This window comes from Trichoderma evansii (genome assembly GCF_050947405.1).
Source record: "Trichoderma evansii strain SZMC 28006 chromosome Unknown GGI43scaffold_15, whole genome shotgun sequence".
NCBI classification, from domain to species: domain Eukaryota; kingdom Fungi; phylum Ascomycota; class Sordariomycetes; order Hypocreales; family Hypocreaceae; genus Trichoderma; species Trichoderma evansii.
The window spans coordinates 364,306-385,916 of NW_028145191.1; the positions used below are offsets into that span (position 1 = coordinate 364,306).

The following is a 21,611-nucleotide window of genomic DNA, read 5'->3' on the forward strand; positions in this document are numbered from 1 at the left end:
GTACCTGTCCTAGATCAAGACTATTGAAATACCCTCTCTGATAGCTCGGCATACTCCCAAAGCGGCTGAACTGGCCTTGTTACTGGTTCAAAAGCTCTACAGCAGGCCAGCAGCTTGCCATAACGCACGATAAAATGTAGTAAACTTATTTGACCATTGGCAGTCTCCATCTAATCCCTCGTACCTAGCCAGAAATCCGTAACTCTCATCTTCTAGGCTCTCTTCTTAAGCTGGGGTCTACACATCGAATCTCGATCCGTAAGTGTATCATTGGCGATTTAGGGGCCATCATCTTGCGTTGGGACATTATGGCGCGTGTAGTCGGCGGCTGAGAGGTACTTCTCCAAGGGATCCTCGTACAAATCCTCCACTCCCACTTTGGCATTCCACTCTTCATAGTAGCATGCGTCTTTGAATCGGGCTATTTCCTGCGAGTTAATTTTTGGATCCTATTGCTGGAGTATATGGCGGCACGTACAGATTTTAAGAGAGTGTCTAAAGTATCTTTATCGAGCATGGGGATCCAGTAAAACATGATGTAGTTGACATCGCCCTTCGAATCTCCTGTCGGCAGAGCACATGCTCCCGATGTCACGGTCGTAGCAGATTCCCGGTCTGTCAATGAACAACCGTAGATATTCTCACAATCAGACGTCGTAGAAGTGATGGTTGATGTGACTGGGCCTACAATGGTTTGGGATAGATGCGTCGTTGTTCAAGAGACAGATGCTGACTCCGTCTTACAGCTAAGTTCTTCATCGTCTGCCATCTAGTTGTTGCGGCTGATGCTATAGTGATATATCTGATTCATCAAAATTATAACTGATTGGTTTGCAACATATTTATTTGGTGGCCAAGGAGGCAAAGGAGGCTTGATAGTCCATTCGGTGCCGGGGAGTCTAATAATATTCGGTGGTGGTGGTCCGCTATAGAAGAGAGAATGGGGTTTAGCTAGTTACATATTCACTAAAGCGATGTCATTTCACAGGAATTACAAGACTAGTCGCAGCTCACGGAGGGCCACCCAAGCTGTGAATGAGGAAATTGAGAGCGTTGACCCATAAATGTTGTTTGTAAAGCTTGTTGGCAACCACAGAACCTCGTATAGCCCCCTAGTCGATGCATGACGCTATTGGGATTTTTTGCTTAATTAGGACTTAATTTTAAGGTTAGTTGGGTAATTTACTCTAAGTTTTATTCTAGCTACCTGATTGATTACTATGGAGGCTCCTCTCTTCAAAAAGAATCGAATGTTGGAATATATGACTTCTGTTCTGATTGTCATCTGATTCGATCCTTCACAACATTCTCTCTATTTACCCGGTGTTAGGTTACATTAGAGAGGATCTAGACTTAGGTGGCTTGGATCGTAACCAATCGTCTGAGGCATTTCATGATAATCTCCGTTACCAAGAAAGGCGAGGGTGTTCGCAGTGACATGCTATTTTACACCTATGATAAGTGGCCATGCTCAAGTGGTAAAACTTGTCTCCTTCATCCTCTTCACCATGAGCAGTGGAAATAGTAAACGACTAACTACTAATTGTGATACCATTTTATCTATTCCCGCTGTCGATTCTACTTGAAACGGCCCGACCCATGTCGACTATCCAATAATCTTACCAGGTCACCTTCCCCTCGCTGCAGAGCATGGAACCAACACTTAGAACCAACATACAGCACCATCATGCAGAATCATCAATTAGGATAACGCTAGAGCCGATAGTCAGTAACAAAAGTTGGAGACAGCCCACAATACCAGCCTCTGTATACAATGATATCGAGAAAATACAATGCCAGTGGATGTATCTCTTCCTCCAATGAGTAAATAGTGACAATCATGTTCAATAGTACTGAGGTACACAAAGGAGCGATCTTTTAAATATACAAGCTTAAGTATCCGTCCCTCGCCGTGTTTAGTAGATTATTGTGTGTAAACCATCGAGTCAGTGAGCCCCTGAACATTGTGCGTGCATCATCGTCGTTAAGTACAGATAGCTGCTTCATTCCTGGGGCCAGGGAAGCCTGGTACCTTTTTCTCAAGTCATTCTCCGTCGTATCCAGTAAACTTTCAACGAGGGTGGTGTCTACATGTGGCGCTGTTTCGCACAGGAACTCGTGCAACCCGCCCACGACCTCAAGAGATGTAGGCCCAACAAGCACATCGAGTAGTGATGTAGATATCTCCCCATCGCCTCGCAAATGACCTTCTGGTATGCTTTGTCGAGCCTTGATAAACGCATATCGCGAAAATATTGCCTCAGTAGGATATCCCCACGGATACTTCTCTTCACGCCGGGCTGCCTCAGGATTTAGATACCGTTCTACAGTAACGAGCACCACCCAGCTACCAGGCTCAAAGGCTCGTACACGATGTCCACTATATGTCTGATCAGCGCCCTCGCCATCGCTTGGTACCGCTCTATCGCCGCCTTTCGAGCCATGATGAAGGATTCTACAGAGATGGGGCTCACGGCAAGACGAGTTGGTTGATGCGTAAGCGTCTAGAATTGGCGGTCCTAGAGCGAAGCTCAGGAGGTACTTGCCAGTCTGTATAGAACGGATGTATGATAAGAAGCCAATAGCGAAGCGCTCGGGATCGAGAAGCGCATCCCCCACAAAATGATAGTCAGGTTGGAATTTTTGACTGTCCTAGACATCCAACCGGCGACGTACAAACAAGTGCGTGACAGGGAAAGCATGAGCTGGAATAATCTTGGCCATCCTCTGCTCGGAACTCGGAAGCCATGCCAGTTCTCGCAATGGTGCCGAGAATGCACGCGTTAAGAAAGTCTTCCTGTTCTGAAGCCAATTGGCCTGTAAGTTCGGAGTGGAATGTTCTTCACCCTTCTTACTTGCTATTGGAGACGATGAGCTTGATTCTGCCAGAGGCGATGCGCACATTTGCTCAAATAGAAGTACACTAGCATCATCGGATTCCCTTGCTGGTCGTTGCAAGAAACACAGCTGTACGAGATTTTTCGACCGAGATAGAGCAGCAAAGAGAACGTTGGGATCGCCGCTAATGTTGTCAATGCAAAGGTTGAGCGCAGATGCTTCTTTCAGTTCACTAGACTCAATCGCCGTAGCAATAGCTTCATAGGTGATGCTCCGGAATGCAACCCAATTGAGTATGAATTGTCCGTCATATGCCAGGCTAAGCAGCTGACTCAAGGCCGTGGATGAGCCAAAATTTCCTGAAGTCTCCTCTAGTCGCCTAAGAATCTGTCTCTGAATATCTGCTAATTTGGAGGACTTGTGTGAGACTACTAGCTCAGGGTTATTAGTACGTCGTGTCTGGTCTGCGAGGCTGGCGATGGCTTCTTGATATGTATAAGGATCCCCCTGGTTTTCGTGTGGTGAGGCCAGAGTGCCGATGAATCTACTTGTTGAATTATCGTGTGCGTTGTTTTGCGATGGCCAGATGTCTTGCCTTTGGATCAGTATTGCGCATGGTCAAACACACAATCTAATGCACCGGGATCGACAGCACGAAACTTTTTCAGGTCTGCCAGTTCCCACTTGACACCCTTGTACCCAGCCTTCGTAGTGTATTGGCCGGCACTGAGAGGTATGCGGGGCCTGTTTTCGGCGAGAACTACATCAGGCTCTCGAGCAGGTGGCCACCCCTCGATCACGCCATATCTGCCATAGACGTCAGGCTGGACCTCAGCCATGTAGTTAAATGGAAAAGCAACGATGCCATAGCGTATATCGTCCATATCTGAGATGTCAAGCACGACCATGCCGTATTCGGATCGGTCATTGCGGAATGCGGTTGCAAGGGGCTGTGCCTGGACATCGTGGGGACGAGTGAAATAGACGGAATCGCTCTTCAAGCCCAGCATCAGACATGTCGAAACGAAGGGAAATTCACGGATATCGTGACTCCATGGCAGCTCTGATCAGGGTTACTAAATGGTGACCTATCTTTGATCCGCCATGGGGCTGGACAGCATCGGGGACTTCTGGGCGCTGCAAAGGAAGGCCGGTATGGTCGTTGCTCCTGTACCAAGCCGCCGCAAGTGCTCGCTCAGCCTCGATGGCGACGCGGTTGGCGGGCTCTAATAGAACATGAAGGAGGCGCGAGGCGTCGCCAAGAAGGCGATGGACACGGTGTCTGAGGTCAATCTCCACGTCGTCGCCTTGGCGCAGTGCCACGACGAGAGGCCGCTGAGCACCGTCTGGCCCAACATTGGCGACGATGTAGAACAAATAGCTCCTAGGGGTTTTCGTGGATAGACACCTGTACTCGAGTGGGCGAAGCTTATACAAATACTCTTCTGGATCATACTCAGACATTGTGTGCCAGGAGTCTCTTCGTCGGTAAAGGAGTGAATAGAGGGTCTGCCAATAGAGACGATTGTAGCTGAATGATGGATTTGGGGGGAACCAACAGATCTTTATGCATATTAAGTGCTCAGTACATATTCACATGCACATATAGATTTAGTACATTTAGAGACCACCAACGAGTTGCATGATCAGGCACCCCCAATGCAGCACCAACAATGTGATTCAATCCTACCTTACTTACGAACCTACTATCCCACCTCCGGGTACTTAAGTAGGTATCTATTACTTGAGAAATTTAAGCATAATTGGAGAGCATCCCATACCTTCATAAAGTAACGAATACCTGCGTTGTAACCCAGATTTAGGCTATGATCGCTGCCAAGTCGGCCTCCAAGAAGAAGCTGACCTCGTGAGGAAGCTACGCTCTTAAGCACAGAAAGAATACAATTTAAAATACACTTATAGGAATTCTACAAACAGGCCTGCCAATACAAAGCGAAAGATGCTTATAAAGAATAGGAAACTATAGGATATCTTCACAATATTGTCAAGAGTGCCTGTGTTATTACGTTTATCGAAGGATGGTGCCCTGTAGTATCAATAATTATTCCAGGCTACTATTTCATTATCTATCTTTTTCACACAATTGTACTTGAAAATTATATTCTAAGGTGTTTTAATTATTGTTATTTGGAGTTACGTATATGTCGTCTTCAGCGAGATGATGTCTGCGGGAGGCCAATTAGAAAGTTTAGTCATTAGGCCGATGGCAGATATCTTTCGATTAGACGCAGTAATATTTCTACTTATGAGGCTATGGGAACGCAGCAGCTCAAACATTCGGTTCACTTAAGGTTATATTGCAATAGTAGCAGTAGGAAATTGGTGTCAGCATAAAAAAGTGGCGAGCTATCTCATTATCCCCGCATTAGAGAACACGACGAATTATGTGCATGGATCCCGACCCAGCGATTTTCCTCTTATGAAGGATTCAACGGCTGATAATATCACGGTGAACGTTAATACTATTAATAGTAAAGCTGAAAAGAAAAGAAGAAGAAAAACTCCCGCTTATGGTATTTAATTGAGGATATTATTCGTCATTTACATGACTCCCGCGAGACAAGATTGAGTATGGCAGAATGGGAATACGCAGTAGAGTTCTTAAAAAGCTGCATGTGGCTAGAAATGATCTCTTACACACCAGGTATGTTGCCACTTGATTAATATCGATTTACAAATAAGAAAAAAAGATCTAAAGTAATCAAATTAATAATCTAAGAGCTTCTTCTTTTGTCCGATGTCATTGGCCTCTAATTTCTCGTTGATTCCATTGACCATCCCAATCCTGAGGGTGCAACTGAAGGTACGGTGCTTGGCCAATTTCATACCCACGATGCACACCACATGACTAATGGAGATGGTATTGGGACTGACCAGGTTAGTATCCTAATGTTAGTTCACTGTGCTATCAAGGATCTCCAGGGGAAACGTGCAGAGAACATGCAAGTAGATGTCTGGGAATCAGACCCCAAAGGTTTCTACGGCGTGCAACACAGCAATTGAGAAAGCCTAAGCTGTCGTGTAGCATTGAAAACCGATGCAAATGGTCAAGTCTGGTTTGAAGCTATTATCCTCGCTGCATATACTGTTTGAACAGATGGCCCAGCAGGGGATTTTCCGAGGACCATGGACCGCCGTCCATATCAACCGCCCCGCGTTCATTTCATGTTTAACAAGCTAGGATATGACCGCCTTATCATTTATTCTCCCAGCAATAAATTAGCTCTGTATCATTCATCTGCCAACTGTTTCCCCCTTTAGAGCTCTTACAATAAGGGGTGATCGATTTGACTCACATGACCTGGTCTTTGTAGTTAAGAAATCGCTAATCGTTGACATTAAAGAAGTCACATCTGAGCCAATGGCGGAAAAGTGTGGTGTCTCATTGCATATGAAGTTGTTAGAGCATGCATTTGTTGGAGCGACGAAGGTTGAAGCTACCAACCTCCGAAGAGAGAAAGCGCAAGAAATTATGGGACGTTGAGGCAGAATGGTTGGTCTTTTTTAACGATTTGCCGCTTTGGCAGTTGGTTAATAACACTTTTGGTAGTTGGTTAACGCTTATTAGATGGAGACATATCGTATTTAAATCCTTGGTTTAGCGTTTAATATATAAACCTGGAATGGAATACAAGTAAACAGCATCTCGGAGATTTTATGGTTCTTCAATAGGAATAGATATGGTGTGATATTTGCACTAGTTTTCCAAGGTGTCTTATCTCAGCACCAAAATCTCGATCAAGTTATTGTCGGAATAGATATCCCATATAAGGATAATAACCTCGTTCGTTAAGAGCGGGGCCCGTTTTTTATCCAGCAGTTATTTTATCCAATATGCTAAGCTATTTCATCCTTTATTACCAGCCGATGTTCTCTGCTATGCCAAGTATACCGTCATGATTCGTACGTTTAGGGAATATATCTCAGCTTCAGCATTCCGACAGTTTGTAAGATACTAACGGGGCACAGATCCAGCCATTCTGCGATTAAAACTGAGACGTTTCTGCATAGCAGAGCTAGTCCGATACGCACTGTCTAGTCAATACGCTAGGCCTCTATCTCGGAGAAAGCTAATGTAATGCTGCTGAGTACTCCGGCCCCAGTCTTTTGTTTGGTGGTAGGCGTAGTGCTTACAAGTCAGACTTTGGTTGTATGAAGCTCGACAAACAAAGCATTTCAGTTGTGAAGCAATTTTTCCTAAACTGAATCTCGCTATTAATGTTTAAGCAGGCAATGCAGGAATACTATCAATAATAGTACGACGATTATTAACAGTAGAGGTATGGTTGATAAAACATGATCAAAGCGATATTATATTTTCTTTTATGTTTCCATATTAAATAGATAAAAATTTAAAGTGGCGGCCGATAATAATACGGGCTTAAATGAGCCTTGAATTTTATTTGCAAAAGGCGGTGTTTTTGTAATCCAACTTTAATTAGTCGCCACAATCGCTCAGTCTTAACAAATGGAGCGGTAAGCTAGATAAGCCCTAAGGAGAGGAGAAGTAAGTATATATATATATATAGGTACCTATAAAGAAAATATCGAAGCAAAAGAGGGGGAATAAACTTCAACTTGATTGTCGCAGGCATCTCTCTTCACACTGTTTCAACGCACATTTGGTTCCAAAAGATGCTGGTCAAGGCCCCAGTTTCGTTCGATTACACTCTGTGTGATCTATATACTATCGACAATGATGGAAGCGCTCTTCCGGATTTATTCTATTATCCATTTGGATTCAAAGTTGACGAAGAGTTACCAACCAAATTTGTCTATAACATGGGAATAGAGACGGAGATGAAGTCGACAGCTCATCCTACTGTTCTGATGGGAATGGTGGTAAGGGGCGTAACTCAGCGATATGCCTTCTGTGCTGGCAAGCTTCACCTGGTTTTACCTACTTCAGTTTTTGGAGATAAAGAGAGCCTGAATCGGGTGGAACTCGGGAGCACTTTTGCACAACTACAACAGGGCCAGGTGCCAGACTTGAGCTTCGTTACTAGCCCTGAAGACATCATCTTGAGCCGTGAACCTGGAATCGCGGTAGTGGTACCGATGGATGGCATATTACACATTCCGCACGCTGTTGATCCCGATACTCATTATGAGCTCTTGTCAAAACGAGGACTGGCTCTTTCCGGGATCCCAACGCCACCCACAGTTGTCATTGACGCAGAAATTGCTCCAGATGATATCCAAGATCCCCAACAACTTCAGCAAGCGATACATCGGATGCTAGAACCTCTCGATACTTACCAAATCCCCTTCTTTGTCAAGCTTAATCAGTCAATTTCAGGAAAGGGTGTCTTTGCTGTGTCATCAGAGGCTCGTCGGACACAGATTAAGGATATTCTCAGTGAGCAGCTTCAAAGCATGCTTGGACAGATCAATGAGGTGAACAGCCACCTAAATTCCAGCTCTTTGATCTTACAAGACTATGTCCCTGGCAAAGTGGTGGCCCTATCTATGTTTGTCACTCAAAAAGGTCGTGCCATTTTTAACGCTTGCTGCCAACAACATTTTGATAGCCACGGTTACTGGAATGGAGGACAGATTTCCTATCCTGATCAAGAGGCATTGAAGCAGAAATATACCGGAATTATGAACCAAATCGCTGGATTTTTGCACCAACGTGGTTACTATGGACCAGCAGGCGCAGATATTGTGACGGGCGACGATGGAAAACATTATGCCATTGACCTGAACGTTCGTGTTACAGGGACGCATCCCCTAGGTCCACTCGCTGGGCACTTTACACAGCGCGGCTTAACCAATGCCATGATCATAACTGAGTTTTTCACTTGTCCAAGGTCTGACTTTGAAAGAGTATTTAAAGCCGAAATCGCAGAAGGGGCGATTATTATCTGCAGCTGGGTGCGCGAGGAGAACATTGGACTAAGTCATGGTGGTATTACAATAGGAGAAGCGGATACCGAAAAGCTAGAGAAGTTGATGACTAGAATTCTGGCTCTCTCGGGTACCCCAAAAGCTATACCCGATGATACATGTTAAATAAACTCGCCTCACATAGCTCTCACGGTTTAAAGGCTATAATACATTTGGGAGCTAACGGAGAAAACAGGCTTATATAACCCAGTCTCTCCCTCTCATCTCTATTGCAGTTAACTCCTCTTCTTTTTACATTTATTAGATGTTATAATAAATACCCAATATACAAATAATGCAAAGTCCTGATACATAGCCTTGGTAACTAATTAGGCAAATGGTGGATATACCGACGCTAATTCAAAAGATTGCATAAAGCGTACTAACTTTGATGCGACTGGATCCACGAACTGCCAGAAAAAGCAACATCATATACCAAAAGTTATAGTAACTAGGCGTTTATATTATGATACTATTAGGATCACAATCCATCTCTTACAAATATTCAAGTGCCTGAGAAGCGTGTAGCCGAGAAAAAGAGATATTATTGTGAAAGCTGGCATATCTGCTCGCTGCACTACGCCTCGATTGTTATTTGCCGAGGTAACGCCCAAAAGTATCGTAAGTGATGAGATTCTAATATAATATTTTTTAGAAATTGTTATGAACACGCAAGTCTCGAAATCACGTAACATCTTTAGTCTTTGCTGGGTTTTGTTCTTGTATAAAGATAGCCTATAAAGAATTATAAACTACCAAGCCAATGAAGAATAATGTTAACAATCTTGCCTGTAATGATTCAATAATGTTAACGATCTTGCCTGTAATGATTCTTAGAATCTACTCGTACCTATTATAAATTGAGAGTAATCTATATACCTCGTTTCATTTGCTTGGTGCCATGACCTTTATTATTTGAATAAATTGTACGTAATGACATGGTTGAAGCAAGTGAGGATTCGTTTATGCCAGACAGTCGCCGAGGCACGCCATCTCATAGCAACTCATGACTATTACGCAGTTAGTGGGGGCCAGCTTTAACCTCGGAGTCGATGGAAAGAAGATTAATAAACTTGAACCTCATTTTGTTTATAGAAATCAGGCAGTATCTTACTCTCGGAACATATTTAGAGCCTTGTAACCGTGAATAAACTAACAGATCAACTACTCTCTTATCGTTCTACTTATACACTATCAATATGTCCGAAGCCAAAGATAACCATGCTGAGAATTATTCTATCCCTTTAGAGGCCAAGAATGTTTTTTGCAAAGGAATTCTCCAAAACCCTCTCATTTCCAAATATTTATCGCCAGAATTTGCAGACTATGCGCAGTTTGTAAAATTCGAGGGCTCTGAGAACCCTAGCATTCCAATAAACTGGAGGCTCGCAGAATCTATTGCGTCTCTCAAAGCACTAGAAGCAACTGCGGTTAACGTTCTTTTAAAGCGCAAATACAATGTTTCTCCATAAAAGGTCACTATCAACACTGACCATGCGCAGCTCTTTTTCATGAGTGCCTTCATCTGGACCATCAACTACAATGGTGCTGACCTTACCCCATTCACTGCAGCATCCGACCCAGAGTATCTCAAGGCGTTTCCTAACAAGTGGGATTTGCATCGTTTTAATGTCGGACTCCATCGTCGGCTGATAACAAACATCTATGAGACGAAAAATGGTCGTTATTATCACACCCATGGAGGCATCAATCCAGATCTTTCACTCGATAGCCTGGGCCTTCCACACGATCGTGAGGTGGAGGACTATGATGAAGCGTTAAAACCTTTTATAAACAAGATTAGCGTCATTGATAGCGCAGCTATAGACCATTTGGCAAACGAAGAATACAAACAATCAGGCACAGTGTGTCTATCTATAGACGAATACAGAAATTCTGAGCAGGGAAAGGCAAACGCACATGTCGCACTTTTCGAAATCGATAAAGTTTTCATAGAAACTCAGCCACCATGTTGGTGGCCGGACGCTCCACAGACAAGTCCCCAACGGCCCCTTGCTGGGTTAAAAGTGTTGGATCTCGGCCGAGCTATCGCTGTACCTACAGCAACGAGAGGTCTTGCTGAACTAGGCGCGTCAGTCTTGCGAATAACCGCACCACATATCACAGATATGGTTGTTAGTCTATCGGAATTCGCATGGGGAAAATGGAATTCTCATCTCGATTTCCGCAAAGAGGAAGACCGCCAAAGAATACGTGAGCTTGTGTTGGAAGCCGACGTCGTGGTACAAGGCTATCGACCTGGTGTACTGGACAAATACGGATTTTCTCCTAAAGGTCTCTTGGATATTTGTAAAGGAAGAGAAAGGGGTCTGATCGTCGTGAGAGAGAATTGTTATGGGTGGTACGGGCCATGGAGCCATCGGACTGGGTGGCAGCAAATCAGCGATGCGGTAAGTAGCCCATGAGATTCATCGTTTTGTCCAACGGTCCACTAAAAGCAGGCAGAGTACTGGCGTCAGTTTGCAGTTTGGCCGTGCAATGGGCAATGATGAGCCAGTCTCCCCATTCTTCCCAAACAGCGATATTGGTGCGGGTGTGTCAGGCACTATTGGTATTCTTGTGGCTCTCCTTAAGCGTGGAGAGAGCGGTGGGTCATATAAAGTTGATGTAGGTTCCTATTCTTGAGTGCTAGATTGCAACAGCTAATGGATTCAGATTGCTCTCAACTACTATTCACAATGGCTTGGCTTGTTAACTCAGTGGGTACATATAGCCCCGAAGTCTGGGATGAGGTCTGGACGCGAAATGGCAAGCAAGTCTTCCGACATTACCACGACCAATTTTATACACTTGAAAAGTATCGGAGCACTCTGCAAAAATCGTCACCGAATTTGTGGAATCCGGACTTCTTCGAAGATAGATATGCTTACGGCTATGGAAAGCCCATTAGGACTGTGAAGCCAATTGCTCAATATCAAGGCAAGAAGAATACTATAAAACTGGGTTATAATGTACCTTGCCGGACAAATGGAGTTGATGCACCAAAGTGGCCGGATGATTTAATGATGGAAGTTGTTGTATAGCGTGTTCAAGCTTACAGCGTGGTTACCAAAGTTTATTTGAGTAGCAGATGGGGCTCAATACTTTCTCCATTAGGTTAAAATTTAGTAAGAGCTTATACAGATGCCTCCAGTTGTATATGAGCCGTACTCTCGCTTTCAGCTGCTTCCTCCACTTTTTTCTTATGCATCTGACTTTGGCCCCCTTAGATGTTTATTGACCTTTTTGGACTTGCGATCTCAGGAAATCAATCCGTATAAACGCCTCTTTGAGTAATCTTATATTGCCTAGTTATGGGTGTTAGTTTATCTTATTTATCATACTCGAGAAATGTTCAGGGAAATAACACAAAGATATCTGAGCCGTGTCTGGGAACCTACCTGTCAACTGTTACTCGCATGAAAAGGGAAAGTAAACGTTCGCCCAACAGCAACTTTAAACTTAATAGGAGCTAGTGTATTCCTCTTGCCTCACGCAAATTCATTATGCGCAGACGCAAAGCTTCCATCATATCGGGATCAAAATTAGACGATCTTGATATATAAATTAGCATATTTCAAAGAGACAATTGGAAATAGCTATTACCTGGATAATAAGTTCCGGATAGTCGTTAAATAATAATTATACACGAGGAATTGTTGAGGGAGCTGTATACCGCCGGCTTCATTAGTCATTTCATGAAACATTGTCCGCCAGCGGTTTTCTTTAGTCAATTTTCGATTCTCATAATGTGTTACAACATCCCTTAAAGATCGTGACAGGCACGGCAAGACGGTATTGAGAGGATCTAGCACCAGTGGCACGCGGTCTTGGTGAACTTGGGATAAATCAGCCACCTCTCGCAAAAGCAAGCCAGTGGACCTGATCTCGTCGATAAGAGGCCGCAGCTGCTGCCGATTCGCCTCTGGCAGGGCATTAAAGAGGCCTTCGAGCTGCGGCCAGATACGGTCTGATCTTTCCGCTTCCAAACAGCATCCCTGCAAGAGATGGGCAGCCCTCTTTTCAGCAGCTTTCTCCTTTTCTTTTCCGTCAGCTGATTCGATAGTCGCTGCAGTCTCTGCCAAGGTTTTCACGTTCGGCTCGTCGACTTCCTCAGTCTTCGCTGCAGCAGTCTTGGCCTCTGCTGAATCATGCTCGTACGGGGGTCCCGAACCAGGGGCTCCGCCTCTGTTGCTGCTGAAGGTGATTTCGCCTCCATCGCACTCAATCTGAGCACCGGACACCTTGACGACTGCTTGCCCAGAAACCTTGATGGTGATGTTATCGTGGGCTGCGGAAGATTGAGTGGTGTGCCCAGTAGTACGGCTTCGCCTGTAGTCGCTCTCGTCGTGGCTTCCGCTACTCCTAGTGGATTGGCTGCTAACCAACTCTCCACGCTTAGATGCCTTGCGTAGCGACTCGGCAGTCAAGGGTATTGGTGTGCCTCCCCTGGTATCCTCCTGGTATCGCAGAGCATCAAAGTACCTATTATCTTCCTCAATGCTAATGCCACCAAAAGAATCATGAGGGCCAGGTCTGTACATGGACGCGTGACGGCCCCGATTGCCAGCGGGAATAATATCAGAGCCGTTTTGATTATAGGTGACGTGGTGGCTGTGCCGAAGTCGAGTAGGGGCAGTTCGGCGCGGGAGGTTTACGAAGTTTACCTCGCCGCCCAGATACTCTTCATCATCAAACCAATGCGTGTCTACAAAGCCAATGGCCATCCGGCGGTTGTGTGGCGGTCGCTGCCGAGCCGATAGTGACTTTGAGCGCTCATTTACCTGGTCATGGATATGCTCCCGTGCTTGTTCTCGTAAATGTTCTTGCGGCTCTTCGACATAACCATCAAATTCCTCAGGGAAGTGTTCTAAGGCCTCTGGGGGAGATTTGCCTCCTATTAACGACTTCTGTGCTGTTTTTAGGTTTTTCTCTGCCTCTTTTGCTTTCCTACCAGCTGCTTCAACGGCCACTTTAATATTCTCCAAAGCTTTCTCGGCCGGCTCATCGAGCTCCCCAGTTTCTGTTTCTTCAACTTTCAACGCCTCCAGCTTGTTTTTACTTGTCGTTAGTTCTTCTAATATAGCTTTGTGTTCTCCATATTGTGTTTCAGTGGCCATTATAGACTCTGGTGAGGCTTTCCTGAGCTCAAGAAGCTTCCCAGTCTCCCTCTTTGCTGATACTTCCTTGGCCTCTGCTGGGTCAGCTTCTTTCCCGTCGACTATTAACGCTTGTCGCTTTTTTCGATTCGTTTGTATTTCTTCTATGGTCTCCTGCACGTATATCAGATCGAATGATCTCATTTTATATGTCAGTTCCTGTGCTTTTTGAGCTTTCTGTGCTCTTGGAGCCTCCTTTGCATATTGATCCTTCAGCGCTTCGAATTCCAATCTCAGGATTTCCATTAGCCGTGCCAAATCTCGTGCTTCTGATCCACCCTGCGCCTCTTCATTTTCTAAAACAACTTCTTTGTTGACATCTTCCCACAATAACCTGAATGCGTGCAAAAATATTTGCATTTCTGCTTCTATTTGCTCTCTCTCTTCTTGCGCTTCTGCATTTTCCTGGTCATTATGATAATCTTCTTCTTTCAGTACGGTTGCTTCCGGCTGCCGCTGCTTAAATATTTGCCGCTCTTTTCCTTTTACTATCGCCTCCGTTACAACTTCTTCATCCAGTCGTTCAAACGGACTTGTAGGAAGGCCTTCATCCTTTATACCATCATTTGGTACATCGGCGTGGAGAATGAGTAGAGCGGATGCGGTGAAGTATGCCTCATCTGGAGTCGAGAACATGTGAGGGTTGCATTCATGATAGCGATTCGCAAACGCTTGCAGAAATCGGTCAATTTGCTGCGTCTCTTTGGGGAGCTCAACTTCCGTCAAGAGCTTGCGAATAGCCATGTTCAGGTAGTCTCCGAAAAAGCTAAAAGTTTTCATGAAGCTTCTCAGAGCAGCGGTAGAGAAGGGGTCTGTTCCCTTTGACAGCTCGGCAGCCACGCCGCCTCGACCAATCATGCCTTCTATACGAGCAATATACTTGGCAGGAGACTCATCCTCGAATCGCTCTGGAAGGACTACGGACTCCTCTCTTGGCAGCTGAAGAGAATTGCTCTCAGAGGCAACGGATCCTAGCGTGGCGGGCGTGAAAGGGTCTGGTAGGCTAAAATCGGGGTTCTGGCGACGATAAAAAGGTAATACTTCGCGAGAAGCGCTCTGGAGGGCGATGCTTGGTCCTGGTTGCGAAACAATAATCTGAGGTTGTCTTTCCAAGCTCTGATCAGGGTCTTGAAGGTGTGCAGAAGTGCTAGATTTGGCATCGGGCTTGATGTCATGCTCAAGCTCGCTATCAAATTTGATACCAGAATCAAAGTGTGTATTTCCATCTTGCGGTGCTTCTTTTTGCTGGTCTTGTACCGTTACTCTTGTCTGAGAAAGTAACATTGCTCTTCTCTGGTAAGCTAGGGATAGCTGCTTTTCTGTTTCCAGCAGCACTGGGTCATCACCTAGCAGATTGCTTTGGAGAGATTTTAAGAGCTCGAGCATCTCAATGGCTTCTGTTATCAATCCCACATCGTTGCATGCTTCTCCGAACTTAAAAAGTATAAGAAGTAGCTCGTTTGCGTTTTCAGATGTGGCCCAAGATTCCACTTCTCTTACACTGGCCTTCAGTTGCGATTTTATTTCCTCTCTTTCATCTTGATTTGGGAGGTAACTTTCTCGCCTAATAAGCTGTAGTATGCGTGATAGTGTTTTTCTTGCGTTGGTTTTCTCATGCTGAAGTCTTCTATTATATGTAAATTCTGCATTGTGGGTAACCTCGGCTGTGCGCATTGTATTAGCTAGGTCGTTAAAAAGCATGGTTTTGCTCTCCCCCAGCTCCCCTTTATTCCAAAGCTTCTCACCTTTATTATCGAGCCATTGTTCAAGTGCATCGTTACTTGAAATCCAACTGGATGACTCAGCTGAGTCTTCTTGCTGGATCTCGCTGCAATCTTCCAAGTCATCATAAAAGGCATGAGCCGTTCTCAGATGCCTTTGAAAGTCATCAGCATGGGTAAAAGACTTCTCAGCCAAAGAGTCAGATCTATGACAGAGGCCACAGATCCATTTACCCTTATAGAGCCCAGGGTGATACGCGAACTGGTGGAGGCTAAGATACTTAGAAGACGCGAAGGTCTTGCCGCACCCGCGGACTGCACATTGCTGCGCCTCCTCATCCTCATCGCTGCCGTTATCCTCGGCGGAGACGAGTGGAACTTCAATCTGTTCCAAATTTTCAGAAGTAACGGCCTGGGATGCGGTCTGCTGCATTTCCAGCACAGCCTGGGTGTACTCTTGCTGCTCTCGAATGAACTGCTCCGGAGTTAACTGAGTATTTTCTTGTCCCAGGGATTTGTAAAAAAGTTGCGACACCTTGATCCACTTGGTAGCCTGAATGTACTCCTGCTGATCTTGGACGAACTGCTCTGGAGTGTGTTGCGTGTAGTCTCGTTCTTGGATTTTTTCAAAAAGTTGCGATGCCTTGATAAACTCGGGATCGTCTGACAAGGCGCCCTGTTCTTCCAATTGTTTGAGTTTCTGTGCAAAGTTATACCGTCAGCTATATACCTCGGATAGAATACAAGCAACGCGAGATAAGAATGTCCCACGCGCAAGGCTTCTCACCTTAAAACCCTCTTCAGCCTGTTGTTTAGCATTAAGATTTTTAATGATATACGACTCCAGGACTGAAGGAGATGTACTGAAAGAATGAGAGTCTAAGCGAGCGTTATTGGACTGACTTTCGGTCTCGCTTTGCTCGTTATTATCTGCGTGTCGCGGTAACGAGAACATGGCAAATCGCTCCAGGTGAAGGGCGATATGGCTTTGTAGCTTTTGTACGGACCCCAGTACTATTGAACAGACAGGACAGCTGCGATTGAAATTCTTTATAGCTGATATTGCCATCTTTGAAGATGCTGCTTCGTCTTTGTGATGATCCTCAACATGCTCTTCATATGCTTCCAAAGTGGCGAATACTTCTTCCTCATGGTCGAAACAGCGAAATATCCTTTGGTGAGTAGAGATCTCGTGCTGGATCCAGTCATCACGAGTATCATACAGCTGTTCGGAGTTTAAACATTGCTCATAAGTGCAGACATATGGCCGTAAATCACGTATTATGTGAGCCCTGGTTGTGTTCATAAATTAGCACAAATTAATCGCTGGGAGGGTAGAAAGCAGCATTCGTAATAATTAGTAAAGAATCTTACCTCCACGCCTTTTCTGATAGAAGAGAAATGGGGCAAATGGTAAAGCAATATGGACATTCGAAAAAGTTGTCAGACGTAGTTATTTTGGGCGGCGGAGGAAAGCTGACAGTATCTTTGCTGGGATTCCACGCGGATGGAGCATACTCAGAAACGTCAAGCTTAAGCACGCCCTCTTTTTCGAGAAGTTCTTTTCCAGCTGCCTGTGCAAGCCGCAGTTGGGTAGCTGTGGTGACTGATAGAGGTGTCTTTGCCTCTTCGATATGGCCGCTGATAACATGCCCAGTATTCAAGAGTTGGCGCTCCGGAGCTTCTACGACAGTCGACGCATGTTGGCGAAGCTTGTCTTTATGTCTTTTCCAATAAGCAAACTGCTGCCGCCTGCGTCCGTTGGCTCGTGCTATGCGGCGGACCAGATAAGATTCGGTGCCGTTTGACATTTTTTCTTTATTCAGTTCCAACACTCTTCGGATAGGCTCCCAGACATCGTCATTGTTGTCGGCTTCTCCATCGCCACTGACTGGATCTTTATTTTTACATTCGACTGCCGTATTTTCTTGCAGAGCTTTATGCTTTTCATATTCTAAAAAGAGAGAACTGACATAACTGTAGTCATAATTCTCATACGACTCGAATAAGTCTATGTTCGTTTCTGGATCGATCTGCTTGAAATTTCGGGCTTTAGACGATGTGAGCCTCGTCGCAGGGTTGCGAATCCAAACGGCCAGCTTGTACAAGCGATCAATCGGATCTCTAACACTTCCAAGAAGCAGGTCCATATCCGATTCAGGCTCAGAGTCTGTATCAGAGTCTTCATCTTCCTGGCCGGTATTTCCATTGACATAATCTAGAACTACGATATAAATGTTAAATCACATCCAATAAAGAGCGTGTCCATACGGAATATGAACTCATTTCCTCGGCGAAAGCATTTTGTACACAAATACTTACCTTCATCGAGAGATCTGTTTAGATTTTGTATCATCATATATATGCTCTCTCTCATACTTTCTGAATCGCGAATTCTATAGTCTAGCGATCCATGTCCCATAACGAAAAGGCCAAGGTTTACCGCCCAAAGCTCAAACCGGTCAAATTGGGCAATAAATAGATTTGCTGGCCATTCTTGTAACTGATTTGTTGCTGGTTCCAGCTGCTTTACTTCTTCAAGAAGCTTAAACCGCTTCACGGTTGAGAGACCAACGTCGGCGAGTGACTCCATGAGAAATGAGTCTTCGGCATGGCAGCCTTTGAATAGGGCCGGCAATAGACGAAATACTTCTGTAGATAGCAACTCTAAAAGATGCAGTAATCTTTTCCTAATTTCTGCAGCAAACGCCTCGAAGAGTAACAATGTGGGCAATACTAGGCTCGTATGCCAACTTGGAACAGCGCCATATCTATATGGCAGCTGAAAGCGGGGAGAGTAAACCAATTGGAAAATTGATCAAGCTGATACATATGCATCCTGCAAGAAGCCGAATATTAGCCTGATACTTGGATACTTTTGTGAGCAGAGTTGCAAGCAAGCACACAGAGAGATAATCGAATACGGCGCTACATCTCAGAGTAGTGTCATTTGATCTTATAAACTAAATCGTGTGCGGTAGACTAAAAATTTATTGACTCTTTCGAAGTTTTCTCTCTTCTTCGTTTCCAATTTTGGAGCCTCACGTATTGTATCTTCCCTAAAAGCTTGGAGGGGCGAATCTGTACAGCCCTGTCAAACCTGTATCCCATTGCTGAGATCCCCGCACAAAGACCTCATCGACCAAACAGCTGATGCATTCGGGAGTGTCAACGTTCTTGACGAAGAGATGGTGAGATGTTTGCAAGCGCTCAAAAAGTTAATACATGTCGACGTTTGAAGTATTCGGGATTGTTCTTCGGACAATACCCATCCTCATTTCTGGTACCGGCTTTCTCGCGAGCGACAAAAGCCTAGTAGCGTTTCGCAAGCGGCAGTATGTCCACAAGCTTGCAAACGCTCTACTACTCCAGCAGCAAACAGTCCGGGAGACTGTCCGGCTTATCATTACGCGAAGCGGCTGTAATCATGATGAGTCGCTGCTGAACGAGGACCCTCTTACATATTTTCAAAACAAGAGCATCCAAGCCCAGGTGCTGGATTTCTTGGGCGACGAGAACTATAAAGCTTTGATTGGAAGATTACAAGACATGCAAACTACTTTGGAAGAAGTAGCTAGGCATTTAGATGGCATCATTCCAACTCACAAGGTTTGTAAAATTCTTAGTTAACGCGCCCTTGAAGACATCTGCTAAACAACTTTGCCATTTCTTGCAGGATAATCCACACGATCTTACCGGAATTATAGAAGCAAATCTCGCAGCAAAGAAATACAGGCCAGATTTCCTTCCCCGTCTCAAAGTTGCTCTCAAAAGCAGCGAGATAAAACAGAGCATCGGTGAACTTGATACAGCCACCAGCACTCTTCACACATTTTCACAGACAATATTGATGAATCGACATGAAGCAGTCAGCTCGCATCCATCATCTAATCATGTCAAGCTTGCCAAAGCTTTTCGCCGAATTCATAAATACTCAAAAAGCTTATATACTGCCCTTTCTTGCTGCACTCAAACATGCCACAGCGAACATGAACACGACGCGCACGTCCTCCTTGAAGATCGCGTCGATGCGGCCGCTAAATTGTTACATTCTAAGCAGCAGTGGGACAAAGAAAACGAAGCATTTCTAGCTTTCCAACTTATTTTCGCTGCGAGACTCCTTGTGCCAATTCAAGCGAGGTGGCATGAGCTATCAGTCAAATGTATACAAGACGACGACTATGATAACACTCTGACGCCGAAACCAAGTCGAGTGCAGATCATCGGACACAATCCTAAGGAATCTGCGGAATCAAGCTGTCTCGCGAAATATGCTCCGGTAAACAACTTTTGTACTGCTATCGTAACAGCTTACGATAAAGCACAGCATGTGGCCTTTGTTTTGCACGAAAGCAGCCGAATGAGTACTGTGGCAGCGAAAGAAAGGACCATTATGGAAAAGAATAACTGCCAAAAGATTACACTGAAAAATGTACTTTCGGAATCACATAATTCACGGGGAATGAAGCTGCCTCTGCGCCCAAGCATGCTCCTCGCGTCGAAAATTGCTTCGAGCTTGCTTCAATTCTCACAAACACGGTGGTCTGGCCAAACATGGTCCAAAGATTCGATATACTTCATACTACAGCCGGCGCCCGAGGGAAAAGCTCCTCGTGTTGATTTCAGCCGAGCCTTTGTATACGCAAAAATTGAGAATAGCGAAGCCGATGGAGTAAATAATGCTGAGCCTAGGTCTATTCTCCTAGAACTTGGGATCTTGCTACTAGAAATATGGCACCAAACCTCATTAGAAGACCAGTTCCCTGATAAAGCTGCTAATATATCTGGGGGGTATTTCTCTCGTCTATCCCTCGCTGCTCAGTGGTTGGACGATGATTATAACACCCCTCCACTATTATACGAGGATGCTATACGCTATTGTGTCTATGGAGTTTCGACTAAGAAGGGAGCTGATTGGAATACCAATGAATTCTGGGGAGAGATATGTAAAGAAGTCATCAAGCCTTTATCAGAAAATTGTAAACAATGGAAATAAAGACCACATTTCAGTATTCGTACTCGGGGTCTTCACAATCAGTCATACGGAGTCAAAGTCTATTGATTTACACGTTTTGGAGACTTTAACGATCCTTAAACTCGATGGCCTCTGCCATCCAGGTCCCTAAAACGGAATGATCACATGAGAATGACGCTTCGGCACCAATGTTCCTCTGATCAGACGTTGAATTGCCATTTCCTTGAACCTCTGCTCATTCCAAGCAAACATAGGTGCTTATTTAAAAATTCTCTGAACGGACCAAATGTACCAATAGCTGGTTGAACAAAGATTGGTATTATTTCAGCGACCAATCGAAGGACATCTTTTTGTTCCCTCATTCGACTGTCCCTACCAAGGATATCAGCAATCCAATCAAACAAAATATAATGGAACCAAATGTGTAAAATTCATCTTTTCATACCTAGTATCCAAAAAAAAAAAAAAAAAAAAAAAAAAGCCAGTGATTCAGTTACTGGCAACGCTAAGCGCAATGTTACCACACTGAACAACCGAGGGAAACTCCCAGCGGCTGCCTTTAAATTTCTGTAGATAATTCACAGTCGCAATGAGACTCGGACAATCATTACGATCACCAAAAACACATAGGCGTCCATAACCTGATACGCATCCGCCAACTCCACCTGCATTACAAATGTCCTGAATCGTCACTGTAGGCGGCGTTTGCAGCGAACCTGGGGGCTTCCACCAGGCAGTATCTAGATTCTGAAAGCATTGGACGTCGGCGGCTCTAGGTTCAACAAAGTTGGCCAGGGCAGAGATGGCAAACATAGTGAAGGTTGTAAATTGAGAGAAGTGCATATTGATGTCTCAATACAGCTGGATTCAGTGATTGCTTAGTAGAACTGGCAAAAGATAAGTGAGGAAATAGTAGTGTTGTGTGTATCTAAACTTCTGTCCGTATCTCGGAAAAAGAGGGCCTATTTATACATATTTATAATAAACAGCCAATATACTTTACACAAG

At 44.7% G+C, this 21,611-nt stretch overlaps 7 protein-coding genes across 7 annotated transcripts; 3 read left to right on the plus strand and 4 right to left on the minus strand.

The window, feature by feature from the left end:
• Positions 1-278: 278 nt before the first annotated feature.
• Positions 279-769, minus strand: GGI43DRAFT_385399 (uncharacterized protein; the record flags this gene model as incomplete). The annotated part of the gene is made up of 3 exons (XM_083203650.1): positions 279-428; positions 479-684; positions 745-769. The coding sequence occupies 3 exons, from the start codon at positions 767-769 to the stop codon at positions 279-281; spliced, it is 381 nt and encodes a 126-aa protein (XP_083058856.1).
• A 486-nt stretch (positions 770-1,255) lies between these two features.
• Positions 1,256-4,302, minus strand: GGI43DRAFT_428679 (uncharacterized protein; the record flags this gene model as incomplete). Its single annotated transcript, XM_083209001.1, has 4 exons — positions 1,256-2,647; positions 2,681-3,428; positions 3,467-3,899; positions 3,955-4,302. The coding sequence occupies 4 exons, from the start codon at positions 4,300-4,302 to the stop codon at positions 1,879-1,881; spliced, it is 2,298 nt and encodes a 765-aa protein (XP_083058857.1). The 3' UTR covers positions 1,256-1,878.
• Positions 4,303-7,494: 3,192 nt separating this feature from the next.
• GGI43DRAFT_423932 (uncharacterized protein) lies at positions 7,495-8,874 on the plus strand (the record flags this gene model as incomplete). Its single annotated transcript, XM_083208303.1, has 1 exon — positions 7,495-8,874. One exon carries the CDS (start codon positions 7,495-7,497, stop codon positions 8,872-8,874), a length of 1,380 nt encoding a protein of 459 aa, XP_083058858.1.
• Positions 8,875-9,947: 1,073 nt separating this feature from the next.
• Positions 9,948-11,959, plus strand: GGI43DRAFT_428684 (alpha-methylacyl-CoA racemase; the record flags this gene model as incomplete). Its single annotated transcript, XM_083209002.1, has 4 exons — positions 9,948-10,184; positions 10,251-11,159; positions 11,215-11,356; positions 11,425-11,959. 4 exons carry the CDS (start codon positions 9,948-9,950, stop codon positions 11,790-11,792), a joined length of 1,656 nt encoding a protein of 551 aa, XP_083058859.1. The 3' UTR covers positions 11,793-11,959.
• On the minus strand, positions 11,960-18,396 carry GGI43DRAFT_96601 (uncharacterized protein). The gene is made up of 7 exons (XM_083210588.1): positions 17,951-18,396; positions 17,003-17,852; positions 16,416-16,920; positions 15,653-16,328; positions 12,355-15,571; positions 12,150-12,302; positions 11,960-12,056 (listed from the first exon to the last, which is right to left on the minus strand). Exons 1-6 carry the CDS (start codon positions 18,219-18,221, stop codon positions 12,221-12,223), a joined length of 5,601 nt encoding a protein of 1,866 aa, XP_083058860.1. The 5' UTR covers positions 18,222-18,396; the 3' UTR covers positions 11,960-12,056; positions 12,150-12,220.
• Positions 18,397-18,517: 121 nt separating this feature from the next.
• Positions 18,518-20,858, plus strand: GGI43DRAFT_96622 (uncharacterized protein). The gene is made up of 2 exons (XM_083210589.1): positions 18,518-19,237; positions 19,305-20,858. The coding sequence occupies exons 1-2, from the start codon at positions 18,854-18,856 to the stop codon at positions 20,622-20,624; spliced, it is 1,704 nt and encodes a 567-aa protein (XP_083058861.1). The 5' UTR covers positions 18,518-18,853; the 3' UTR covers positions 20,625-20,858.
• On the minus strand, positions 20,822-21,607 carry GGI43DRAFT_96625 (uncharacterized protein). The gene is made up of 2 exons (XM_083210590.1): positions 21,049-21,607; positions 20,822-20,975 (listed from the first exon to the last, which is right to left on the minus strand). Exon 1 carries the CDS (start codon positions 21,444-21,446, stop codon positions 21,093-21,095), a length of 354 nt encoding a protein of 117 aa, XP_083058862.1. The 5' UTR covers positions 21,447-21,607; the 3' UTR covers positions 20,822-20,975; positions 21,049-21,092.
• Positions 21,608-21,611: the final 4 nt, after the last annotated feature.

Coding starts and splice junctions, on each gene's coding strand:
- GGI43DRAFT_96625 (XM_083210590.1), bottom strand. CDS start 21,446: ATGCACTTCTCTCAATTTACAACCTTCACTATGTTTGCCATCTCTGCC.
- GGI43DRAFT_96622 (XM_083210589.1), top strand. CDS start 18,854: ATGTCGACGTTTGAAGTATTCGGGATTGTTCTTCGGACAATACCCATC. Junction 19,238..19,304: donor GCATCATTCCAACTCACAAG/GTTTGTAAAATT, acceptor CATTTCTTGCAG/GATAATCCACACGATCTTAC.
- GGI43DRAFT_96601 (XM_083210588.1), bottom strand. CDS start 18,221: ATGGAGTCACTCGCCGACGTTGGTCTCTCAACCGTGAAGCGGTTTAAG. Junction 15,572..15,652: donor ACAATGGCTCGATAATAAAG/GTGAGAAGCTTT, acceptor CAATGCGCACAG/CCGAGGTTACCCACAATGCA. Junction 12,303..12,354: donor ATCCGGAACTTATTATCCAG/GTAATAGCTATT, acceptor TTATATATCAAG/ATCGTCTAATTTTGATCCCG.